Source organism: Fulmarus glacialis, unplaced genomic scaffold, assembly GCF_000690835.1.
Source record: "Fulmarus glacialis isolate BGI_N327 unplaced genomic scaffold, ASM69083v1 scaffold1477, whole genome shotgun sequence".
In the NCBI taxonomy this organism is placed as follows: Eukaryota; Metazoa; Chordata; class Aves; order Procellariiformes; family Procellariidae; genus Fulmarus; species Fulmarus glacialis.
The window spans coordinates 37,008-50,390 of NW_009224855.1; the positions used below are offsets into that span (position 1 = coordinate 37,008).

Here is a 13,383-nt window from a genome sequence, read left to right on the forward strand (position 1 = left end):
TGACACATACTTTTCTCCTTGAATTCCAGGAATAGAGTATGTCACAGTTTTGGGAAATTTGGTATTTAAAAATAAGGCTCCAAACCTTACCAGATACCAACTTTAGCTTAGTCTTTTCCCAATATGGGTTTTACCCACATATAATTTCACTTTTTTTGGCATGTTAGCTTTCTCTAAGGAGCATAAAATAATAGCAACAAAATTATTGTTGAAGAAAGCTGTCTTTAAAGTCATGTCAGTATGACTTTTTTGCTTAATTTATTAGCAAGTATCTTCAGAAGATAGTATGTATTTCAAATCCAGTTAGGTGGACATATGCATGTTTGTAAAGTGTTTTTTGATAAAACAAACAGCTACAAAAGCAAGAAACGTCAGCAATGGTCTCAAAATTACAAGTGTGATACAAGCCTCATTGCATACAATTCTGAACTCCCAAGGGGGGTGCCATCTTGGATAATCTATAAATAAGCATATAAATACAAGATTTATTGGGAGAACACATATTTAAAGTAACTGAGGAATGTAAGTAGCAGTGTAAAATTGTAATACGTACAGATAATTTTATCACGTTCTGGATTTCCTGGGAAAAGGGAAAAAATAAACAGTTTTACCAGCCAGCCATGACTTCCCTCTCCTTAAATCTTCACTAGGTAGCTAAAACAAACTCATCCGATTTACAGTCAATAGAATTTGAAAAACTCTGAGAATTCCCATTGATAAACCTTACAAATAAAACAAAAGCTAAAATTTTTTGATAAAAACTAAAAACAATACTCCGTAATACTAATGTCTCCATAAAGCTATTATTGTTTATAACAATGACATGGATGGGCGAGAGAGACATATTATACAGCCCTTTTATTTTCAGTTTGAACCCTCTCTCCTTTGTCTTTCTCAAAACAATAAATACTGTTTAATATTCAGAATATACACATGAACTAGTAAATACTATTAAATAGAATTTTATGGATGAGAAGGGGAGACAGACTGTTTCCTAAGTGGGGCCTAATCCTGGGATCAAGTATAACCTGGTATTTCTCGTGTCTGTTTTTCAGAGGTGCCTGCTACTTAAAAATTAAGACTTACAGGACTGCTGAATGTTTTTAAAGCTATTCTAACATATATATTGAGTAAAGATAATAACTAACTGTTAACAGAAACCACAAGCCTTACTCCCCATTTATTAAATGAAACTTAAAAACATATGTCCTAACTTTAGCCACAAGAAACTTCTAGCCTGGGACTTCCCAGTAGGTGGAAGTTGTGAGGTCTAAAGCTTTCTTGAAAGACCACCTACTGTCTCTTGATGTTTCACTCCATCACAACATGATGCATATTTAGCAATTCATGACACTAATTAATTTTCTTGACAAGAATAGAGTTAAAAGAATTACCCAGTTTAAGGAATGAATCCTATTCACCATGGGGAAAATACTTCATAGCTAGAGAATTAAATCAGTATGCAGTCCCTTTTCCCACAGACATAACCAGGTGAGAAAGACAATGTGCCTCTGAGAATAATTTCTTTGATGTCTCTAACAAGAATTACAGACCCAGAATGATTTTCCCGCAGTTACTGTGACTGCTTACAGAGCATATAAGCATCAGGTATACTCGAATGTAATTTTGCTGTGTCTGCACAAAACAGTCACAACAGACTCAGTAACTGCAATTTCAATATTTTAGTCTAAATACAACTGATTAGTAGCTTTGCAGTCTCTGAAGGCCTCGGGACTACTGAAGAGTTGCTGATAAATGCTACTTTGAAAAGTACGTAGCTAGATGCTGATTTCTTTGGTAAGATTAATGAAGCAGAATATCAGACTGCAATAGAAACAGTAACACATTTAACTACAACCATGAATTATACCTGTCTATAATGAAACGGAGACTTCATAATGATCACTGAGGCCCAGATTCAGTAAAATACAAACTATCTATTTGTTTCCTGAATGTCAATGGCCTTAAGAATAGTTTTAAATTACTTGTGAATTGGACCTGAGAGCACCATCAAGGAGCAAAACACAGTTTGCGACATTCTTTATCAAGTAGGTGGTTGTATTTTTTCCTTTTACATATTGCATTTTACATTTGCTTTTACTTACTACACAGCTTATTTTCACAGGTGTCCCCTTTTGCACAATTACTGCATGACTTTCCTTCTATATATGGTCGTCTTGGAAAATTACCACTACAAAGGAAAAAGTTTCATACATAATTTTAAATGATTTGTTAAATTTCTTAAATCATTTGTTGAAGTAAATACACTGAAAATACAATGAATTGCTGACAATTCATTAAAAACCTCAGAATAATTTTGAAATCTTTAACTTCATTTTCATTGTTCTGACCCTGTGAAAAAACAGAGTCTTAAAAAGCTATTATTTTTCTTATGGGAAAATAATCAGGCTTTTTATTCAAATTTTACATTGGTATATGAACTACTAAAACAGAATGTTCTGGATGGAGCTTGGTTTTAACGGAGGAAAAATTAGGATTTTAGAGTGGAAAATTTTAAAGCTGACACACTCCCTAATAGCTTAAAAAAAACTATTTAGCAAAAAAAAAGAAATCTTGTGAGCTACTTACTAACTACAACTTTGAGAAACAAGACCTTCATTCCACAAAACGCAAATGTCTAAGAGTAAGTATGCAGTCTTAGCGAAGACACTGGGATCCTTAGATGCTTAAGTACCTCATCCAAGCGGAGCATGAGTGTTTAGGTATAAAGATCAGCCTGCAGTACTTACCACTGCACATTCTCAGAAAGGCTCCTTATACATGTAATTGCTGAAAACGACAACGCAGATACCATCATCCTGGCTCCCTATACTATACTACTAGGTAACAGGAAACACATTATCCAGTCTATGCTGCATCCATTCAAAAAGATGAAGCAATGCTATGTTTTATAGCCTAATCCTGGGACCACAGGAGCAGATTTAGTCCCCTCAAAGGACTGTGGGTTATTACAGTTTGTCACTCTACTCACCTCAATAGTGGGCACTGTGAGGATTTTTTCTCAAAGGAGATAATTTGCACCAAGATCTGTGATAATGTTTTCAGGATTCTAAGTCTCTATTTACACCCTGTATCATCTTCTATATGTATAAACAAGAGCTACGCACCAGACTTACAGATGCAAGAGTTGGTATAATGTTGTTGTAGGAGATGCAGGGAGAACACCACCCCAAAAGATTACCTGCAACTTACTTGCTACTGTTCTTCTTTGAAATGTCTTTTATATACATTTGCACACAGATATACTGTTGGCCTGAGTCTTATCCCAGCAGCACGTACAGTGGCATATTGTAACAACATGCCCTGACATGCAGTCCAGACAGTAATAAAATAGAAGGGGGATCTTCTGATCCCAAGAATCAAACATAAGCTTTGAATTTGTCAGAGAAGAGCAGGAAAGACAGTTGTGAATATATATGTATCTCAAAAAAAAAAAGTTACAGGTTAAATAACGTATCTTTTGGGTGATTGTCCATATATACATTCACAGCATGGGTGATTCCAAACAGTAGCCCATACGGTTATCTTAAAAAGGGTCTCAGAATCCAGAATTGCATTGCTTCTAGAAGCTCTGGCAAGAACATAATGCCTCGTAAGGGTGTGAAAGCAGACCCAGTTGGTAACTGTGCACATTTCAATTGCAGGAATGAAATACAAAGCAGCCACAGATGCTGCCTGAGCTGCAATTCAGCAAGTCTTCCTTGGTATCAAAGGCTTCCACTGCAAGTGATAATTACACTATTACTTCACACAGTTCATAATCCACTGTGAAATCCTCTTTGAGAAGACTCATAGAACTCAGCCACAGATTGAGAGAGATGAAAGGCCTTGCTTCTTCCTCTGAGGCCCTATCTTGTTATTACAAACAAGTAAATCTATCTATCTGTCTATCTACAGATTGATTAACACCTAAATTGTAGAGTGCTTGCTGCCTCATTGAGAAGATGGAATGGGAATGGGAAAAAAAGGCACAAATTAACTTCTGGAGAGAGAAAAAAAGTCACTCTCACAAGGAACTTCAGGTGGGTTCTGAAGACTATGTTACTTAAATGAAATAAAACATATGGGAAACTATCATATGGGGTTCAATTTCACTTGTCTTGCTGGTTTAGGCCACAGAAACTAGAAGGCTGTCTCTGTCAAAAGTGACATTATTGTTTTATGTTTCGCTCTCATTACTACTGTTTCATTTGCTTCTGACAGCTAGTGAGTATTGAGCTGACATTTTCCATGGTTTTATAGGTGACCACCTTTTCCCCCATGTGTATCACTTCATATTTACTTATAGTGATTTTCATTTACCACTTTGTTGACCAGCCACTGAGGTCCTCTAACATTGTAACTCCCACAGCTTCTTCAGGAGAAATTGAGTCCTAAAAATGGCAGATACAGCCACCTATCAGGGACTGGATGTCACTTATTTTTCTCAAGAGGTGGTGGAGACCTGGAAGGTCATATTCATGGAAAGGTACAGTAACAAAAAGGTAGTGAGATGTTATTTGTATTCCCAAAAGCTTAGAAGTATCATGGATTATAATTTTTTCTTACAACGGAAGAACTGAGAGGCATTGAGTGAAGCTGGGAGAAGGAGGTAGTTTTTCCACATCTGTTGAAAGCCGCAGCACATCTCTTGTTCTGAGGATGCCATGATCTGCTGAAGAGGAAAATAGGGATATCCTATCCCCGCCAATATCCAGGACCTCAATGAATCCTCTGTTGATGTGAAAAGGTGAAGTGACAGCATTTGGATTGACAGCACTTAAAACTCACAAAATACAGGTACTACCTGTAAGACAGACTGATAGGAATGTGAAAGAAAGTATCTTGCTGTTTAAAAGCATCTTATTATTTTTAACAGTGTTGGGATAACTTCAACCACTACAAATCCTAATCTGAAACTGTAAATACAGCTGTTCTAATTCTGTAAGATCTGAATGTGTCACCATCAACTCACAACAGAAAGCAGTTATAAAGTCCTTTGCTCTAAAATAAGTGGAAACTTACAGCTCCAAAACCAGGAGAGGTTTCCCCTTCTGCTATAGTAGACTTAAGATAAAGGTTCCTAAAGAGCAGTAAAACAGAAGCACAAATAAGAGCAACAGTCTGAATTGAACTGAATAAATCTTCTCAATGACATCTACAGTCCATCTATCTGTGATGGTATTTGGTATTCCTAACCACCTTGTAATATAGTCATCCTGGTAATTTTGATATACAATTTCCAAAAGTGTAAGAGAAAATTGAGCATGAAGATGAAGACTTTCAACTGGGATATCCGATTTGCACACATTAAACTAGTTTCCCTAGAAGTCAATGTACGATTAATCACCGTCTCCTCCTGTGAAAAACAAAAGAAATGAACAAACTTTAAACACGAAAAGAAAAAAATGAGAAAAGTGTTTGGAATAGGAAGCAGAGCTGCCACATGCTAGTGTCTAAGAAGGCATTTTTAAGTGTCTTAACAGACTTCCTTCATAGTGGAAACTATGTGATTTCAAAATGACTTGAGTATCATGAATACGTGACTATTGATTAGTTTTGGAACAAGCTGGAACTCTGAAACGGAAGTCCTCTGGTATGTCTCCATGGGGCTGGTGAGTGCAAACTCTACCTGGTACCTAAAAAACAATTCTAGCATCCAACCTGAGACACCAGTGTTTCACTGGATCCACTAAACCCAGTTCAGACTGATAGCTGGCCTTCACCCAGCAGTGCTGTGAAGACTCCAGAAACTGTCAGATGTCAGGAGTTTTCTGACATCATGTAAATGTCACAGCACCCTGTATTCACATAATGCATGCAACACTTAGTAATTTGATAGCTACAACTGATCCAGTATCTTCTAAAGTGATAAATCACCACAGTATCTAGCTACAGCACCCTCTATTCACATAATGCATGCAACACTTTTAGTAATTTGATAGCTACAACTGATCCAGTATCTTCTAAAGTGATAAATCACCACAGTATCTAGCTAGTCTTCCCTTCAGAATTCACCAGGTTGTTCACACTTCTTGCCTTTAGCTGCGATTATCAGAAATGAGACTGAGATGTGAGAGAGCGTTCAGTTTTTCTAGTTTGGACTTTCTGGCTATGGTGCAGAGCCTGAAGAGCTAAAATAGAAAAAGACACTAGGTAAATGAAAACAACTAGGTAAAAGCAAACGACTAATTGGGAAAGCTCTCTAGGATGGTTGAGAATAATGTCCAGTAAGCTATGTGATATCTTACCAGACCCTTCCGAGGGCATTTCTAAGATTCTGCTACCCTTCAAACAGAATACTAAGGACCATCTTGAGGCTCTTCTTAGAGCCAAAGGCTTCTTGGACATAATAGATGAAGATTCACCTACCAAGAGGAAGGTAGGTAGAAGAGATGAGAAAAACAGCATGACAAACAGAGTCTGGTAGCAAGGATGTGGCAGCTAACTTCGGGTATGAGAATGATGACAGGACAGGGCACATTCCAAAGTAGTGTATGCTTCTCTTTAAACAGGGGGAAGGAAAGTGGGCATCTCAGACATGCAGGGTCCCAGCAGCAGACCTTCAGAAAAGGTCTATAGAAGGACTACACTGTAAAACTGCTACACTGAATAAAGTAATTTTAGCAAGGTGGTCCTTAAACTGGTGCATCTTGAACTCTGCAAAGAAACTGCTATCTAGCAGGGTAAGTGAGCACTAAGGGTCCAAACCTCAAGAAGGAGTCATGAAGGTCAAGTTGGAAAAGGCTGTTCCAGTATTTAGAGTGTGGTGACGACTGGTGGCAAGGTTGAGGTTTACCTATTTTTCCAGACAGTTTAGGAAGGGAAAAGGCTATTAGAAGATGGTCTGTCTGCTCTAACTCTACTTGTTTCTGTGGGACATAGAGATCAGCGTTCTTGGTATCAAGCAGTGGATAGAAGAACAATAGCATGTTAGACCTCATCTTAGACAGCTATTCTGCTTAGCTACTAGTTCTCCAGGATGTGCAGAACAGCACAGCAAACCAACATGGTATGTTGTTACAGATTAGAAAAGACTCAAGTGACAAGGATTTACAGACCACTGTTGATACAATTAGTCACTATTCTGAATTGACAACTGGAAATATTTTAGTTCACATTTTACAAAGAAAACAACAAAGTTCCTTAACCTAGCAAGTTTCAAAATAACAATTAAAGTACAAGTCCAGTTTCGGGGTACAGGGAGGGAGATGGACAGGGCTCAATGAAATTTTTAGTTCAGGCTAATTGAACTCCCCAATAGTGGCCTAGGTTTGCTAGAAGAAAAATTAAAAACAGTTGTCATGCAAGCTCACAAGCTATGTGTGTTTTAAAAAGGACAAACAGATTGCATATGCATGTGCTTGATTACAGACTGTGCATTATTATGAGACAAAATATATTATTTTAAAACTATCTGCCTCTATGTTTTCAAACTCCTCCTGCTTTAGGAAGAGCACTGCCTGAGGTCTATATTTTTTCAGAATATCAATTTAAATGTAAAATTACATGTTGCAGTTAGCTTTTTCTTGCATTGATCATTTACTTTTCTAATGCTTAAAGAACATTTGGTATAATCACAGCTATTAAATGGGCAAGAAATGATAACGTAATTTTATTTTACTCAGTTATACAGAAAGGAGAAGCAACTTTTCTAACAACTGTGCTATTATTTCTGTAATTTCTAAAGATTTAAAAAAGAAAAGAAATACAGTGTAAAAAGCTAACATGCATTAAAAAAATTTACAAAACTGCAAGAGATAATTCCAGCTCTGATAGCAGTTGCCTGCAGCAACTTTCTCATTTCTTCTGTTTCGTATGAAAATAAATCAATGAAGTGGAGCATGAACTAAGTTTGGGATTTGTTTGCTTAAGATTGGCACAGAATGAGATTTATCAGTAAATTTAACAGATTAAAAAACTAAGCAAGTAGACATTCTAATGCTCATGGCTCTCTTGGTAGCTCAATTAGACAACCATCATTTTCTCTGATTGCATTTACAAGACTACCGACAAATAAAGAACCCAATTTACTTTCAGCTAAATGTCATCACAATTCCTTTCATTTTTTAAACATTTAAACCAGCAACTTACCCGGGTGAATAGTTGCAAACAAAATTTGCTGCATTTCGTATTCCTGCAACTTCCTTACAAAGAGTAACAGCACAGCCAATTTTATATGAATAGTCCCAAACAACCTAAAAAAACCCGGTTTTAAAATAAATTAAAAACTATACTCAATGGTTACCTAGTCTAACATGTACAAAGTTTCTGTTATTTTCAGGGATCCTACATATTATTTTCATTTTGCAACATCTTATCCATTTATTCATTTAAAATAATTGCTGGTAAGCGAGCTTTTTAAGATGAACTTCTAAATATTCACCCCTCAAGATGAAGTGATCTATGTTGCAAGTTTCCAGAATCTTCTACAGAACAATTTCAGTAAAAGTCACTGACTTTATGATCCAGGGGTAAATTCCAAGGAACAAAATGGAAATTAGTGGCAACTACCCAACAGCTCCTTTAATGAATTTCAACATTCATAACTCAGGACTGCAAGAAGGGCTTCTCCTGTGTGCTAGAAGTGGTCTGGCTGATTACTACTGTAAACTTAAGTCTGAAAGCACTGCACATGTTCAGACTAACCAGTGTTATCTACTTAAGAGAAGATGGTTTACTACCATAGTTTGAGCATCCTCTGCTTTTTCTTGGAGATTCCTCCTATACTTTCTGCATATGACTAAACAAACTCTACTGAATTCAGGTAAAAATGTTTAGCTGTATACCTAGAACATCTGGATGATCATACATTCTGCATCTGAAAAACTTAGACATAGTGGATTACTCTTGGTATCTCCCCAATACAAAGAGTACAGGCCTCAGACTGACAAACTTATTTGAATGTCCCCAAAAGCTCCATCTCTTCAACTATAACTGCAAGAAGCGGTTACGTTCAGAAGACATAACCTTTTTTAGAAAAGGATCTTAATGTTTAATGTGGTGTTACCCAAATCAGGGGGCTTTATGTAACAGTTTCATGTGTTTTTTTGAGATTTCCACCATTTTGAGATTTCTGTGCCATGGTTCTCCTAGCAGCTCTCCACAGCCTATCCATTGATGATTTGTAAATTTTATCCCTTTTCAATTTTGTGTCTGAGCCTTCAAGACCATGATGGCTCCTGATCATGCAGGGTCTTTGCTTATCAACTTTGAAGAAATACGTCCTTTTACATGTTCATTGGTGTTTAGCTCATGTACTCTGCTTATTTTTCCCAGCGACTAGTTTCCTTTGTAATCCTGCCTGTAATATTGCCTGAAATGCATGAACATTTTGATACAACTTAACTATGTGTAACAAGAAAGAAGCAAGCAATCTTAATGGGGGAAAGAAAGCTTAGAAGTGAACATCACTCCAAGAGAAATGTGCAAAAACCTCCAGAATTCTATGTAGACAAGGTTGAACAGCAAATTTTAAGATACTAGGAACTACCTTGTTATGTAACTTCTTATAATTTATTATGCCAGAGAAAAAATGAAAAATACTTTCCTGAGATACCGTCTAGTTCTAATCTTCGAAAGATTTATTGCCCAATAAACAGCAAAACTTAAATCCTCCAGTCTTGCTTTTCAGTTTGTTAGAGGCAGAACCAGTGGCAGGAAACAAGAATTAACACTTGAGGAGAAATAAGTGAGAAAAGACATAAAAAGAGGTGCAAAAAGTCCCAAACAGAAAATGCTTTGTAAATGATTCTGGTAACTTGAAGTATTTTAATTTCACAATCCAAAGTCCACTCAAAAAGAACCTCACAGCTACCGTTGTGTCTGGTAATAGTTTAACTGTAGGTATACTGCACAGTATTTTCATCTGTGATGTGCACAGAGAGCAGTCTAAGCATCTTTCAACACTGAGATAAGAAATTAGAGAGTCACTTTTACTAGGTAAGATCTGACCTGACATTAAAATTATCCTCTGTTTTAGATAAGTGAAATATTATGTGTTTGGTCATAGACTAAACTAATTCTACCGCAAAGCTTATTTTTTAAACATGGGAAAGAATAAACCCATTTAAAATAGTAAGTGTTCAAAGAAACGCTTTACTTTCTCAGCAGAATTATGTTTGTCAGAATTACCACTGAGAAATCAGAAATATATCATAAATTGCCTCTTTTGCTGTTGATGCTCTTTTTTTTTCCCCTTCCTTTTTTACAAGATTTGTAAAGAATACAATTTACTTTGGCTGGGTTTTCTCCTCCTGTTAAAATTCCTACTAAGGAGCTCCCACAGACATTCTGCAATGACTGTGATTATTTTGAACAGCATCTCCAAACTTACAGAATTTAGACCTGTGTGGCTTTGCAGCTAGAGCTTGAAATGATTATTTTATAAAGTTCATGTAGTACTGATACAATGAAATAAGGAGTGAGGCTTTCAGTGAGGTCAATATTGTGGACAAGAAGAAGGGATTATTATTATACAAGATTATACACGACAAAGAGGTGAACCAGTGCAGGGGTAACCGGCAGTACAGCCATTGCTTGAGATTACAAAAGACAGTAAGCTGTCAGTCACTACAAACCATATATACAACTCTGTATTATTTACAGTCCCTACTGATTCATATGGTGGGCACTATACAGGACATTTTACCGAAGATAACTCTTACCTGAGTGTAATGACCGCAAACCTTAGTACATTTCTGCACTGCGAAAGTATAGAATCTGACCTCATCATACCACGATTTAATGGCATCAGCAACATTGAATGCTTGATGACTCCCAACCCAAATATTCTCTCCAATAGATGTGAAATTAGGATGGCACTGATCTTTCTTATTTAAGTATATGTTATGTTCAAAAATGCATTTATTTGCCCATGCCCTCGCAGTCCTTGCCAAAGCTGCATCCCAAGTCTGCAAAACATGAAAGGTGAAATAGTTGTGCAATGTTAAGTTACAACCACATCTTAAACAATCAGATAAAACCAGTTAGGCAATAAAGTACAGATCGGTATCATATGCTGGAGTTTCCTAAAGAAATACTTTCCCTTATTTAGGCAAGTACCCGTGTTTTATTTTCATTGACTTTTCCTGTTGCAACACAGAAATTTGAACTAATTTCATTAAACGAGTTTTTTCCCCTTCACTGTTAAAACCTGACTTTGTAAGAGCACTTGCTAGCAACTGAAAAGATGTTTGAAATGCACTTTTATCTTCAGATAAGAAATTATTGTCATATGAATTAAACATGAAATTTTTGTTTTGTTTTTTTTTTTTGTTGAACAGGTCATTAAAGATTTCTATTTGGTACATAAAAATTAATTCAAAGTAAAAATGCACAGCTACTGTAGATTCAGATGTATAAATACTTTAAGTATTTTTAGGAGAGCCTCCAGAAACAAATACTTACTCCTCCTACAGTAAAGCTTTAAATACACATCGGAGCATTTTACAAAGACAGCTTCATGAGGTAAACATGCCAATGTTTGGTCAGTAACGCATTCTGCTACCTCTTACTTCTTTACAGTCTGTCACTGTTAACACAACTTCTGATTCCTGAACATGAACGATCTTTGGTATTTGTCTTCCAGTCATGATTGTTTTTCAGCAAGTTTCTTCTATCATTAAAGTACCTAGTTTTATGTCTTATGTAAAAGATCATGTGTTTTGTGGCCTAGGTTTATTGGTGTTCACACATTTCAGTTCACTCTTAGTCTCTATATGGATCTTACAGTAACTCCACTGGCTGCTGTCGTGAATGGGTGATTTAGATCGCTTAAAGAACCACTGTTAAAGATATTAGCAAAAGTCATTTTAATATGATGTTGTAGAAGTGCGACTTAACAAAATTCGATGGCGAGGTTCACTCTATTACAGTACGGCACAATCATTTGAACAATGATTCAAAACTACCAAGGCACAAATCAAAGTTACCATACTACAAGGTTATGTGCGACATTGGTCGCTTATCAAAGATCTGCCGTTAGTAGAAGGTCTCTCTGCCTCGAGAAACAACCTTGAGAGGTGTCCCAGCTCAAGGGGAGATCACCACCATGCCAACTTCTTAGCAGGGAGAGCTCAGAGAAGGCTCACTTAGGCTGTCATATTTATGGAATAAAGTGGTTGGCTTGTAGTCAAGTTACACACAATGGGAAAGGTATGCACGAGACTCCTTATACCCACAACTTTCTTTGTTCCTTGATAAATGAGTCTTGGAAAAGCCACTCACTATTCATGTGTTAATCACACGATCGGTGTTCCAAGCTCATATGCATCGATGCTCACTGTGTCGCTCTGCTCCTTTGTGGATCCTTTTCAGAGAACAGATTGAAACTAGAGTTGTTCTTGGCTCATTTACGGCTCAGGCCTTTACCTCCTTTGGAGCCTGCACCAAACCACTGCTAGTTGGGTTAAGGGGTCGAGTGCACCCGTCACAGCTGCTGATACCATTTTCTCTCTAGGGCCTTTATTTTTTTCTAACCATATTTCTACATGCATACCTTTATTCATAATTTTTCCTGGTTTTCCTACTCCTGAGTACTAAAACTAGGTGCAGTGTCTTTCACAAGCTTCTTCACTTCTCCACTTTTATCTGCCATTCTGGCTTCAAATCCACCCAAGCGAACAGCATTCTTTGCCATCAGTACCCGAGTACCTACGTGTTCCCAAGCCTTCCTGAGGGTACTCATCCTTTAACTGCTCATTGCTCACATTTTCCTTTTGGGGCACGAAGTGGACTAAACATCAAACATCCGTTTTTTCAGCATCTTCTTCAGTTTTTTTTAACCCTTTCCAGCAAAATTTTCAAGTGCAATTTGTTTTGGTTATGGCAAGCAATGATTCTTCCTTGCCACCAGAAATCCTCTTCAGCCCCAGTATTACATTTCATACCCTTGCTTCTGATGGAAAGCCTAACTCTTCCAGGTCAGTCCTGCTGCTGGACCATTGCTTCTTCCTAAGGAGACATTCCGTGGGGTGAAATGTGAACATCTTCAGCTGCCCTGTGTCACCGCATCCTCATACTGCATGCCCGTTGTTTCTAGTCTCACCTGCCTACAACTGACTCAACTCACTACAATATTTCCTATCAAATAAACGTGATGATACCTGAACACAAAGCAGTGATGCCATCCCGGTCGCCTCGCCCAGCGATCACCAAGAGACCCTGGCCCGCTGTCCCATCCCCCCCGGCGGGGCTTTGGAGCCACCCGAGCACCCACAGGCCTGTCCCTACCATGTACCGCATGTTGCTGGCGGCTGGCTGGACTTTGGTGCGGAGGTCGTTGTGCACACACACGCAGCCCTCGATGAAGGTCTTATTCGTGATGCTCGGTAAGGCGGGCAACTGCCCGGCTGCAGCCCTCAGCACCGGCCACAAGGCCAG

General features: G+C 37.6%; 1 protein-coding gene across 1 annotated transcript; it reads right to left on the bottom strand.

Annotated features, from left to right (window-relative positions):
- Positions 1 to 5,346: 5,346 nt before the first annotated feature.
- On the bottom strand, positions 5,347 to 13,314 carry LOC104080017 (glioma pathogenesis-related protein 1-like; the record flags this gene model as incomplete). Its single annotated transcript, XM_009582264.1, has 4 exons — positions 5,347 to 5,359; positions 8,095 to 8,198; positions 10,668 to 10,913; positions 13,234 to 13,314. Coding segments are annotated over 4 exons (444 nt in total), but the record flags the coding sequence as incomplete, so codon positions are not given.
- Positions 13,315 to 13,383: the final 69 nt, after the last annotated feature.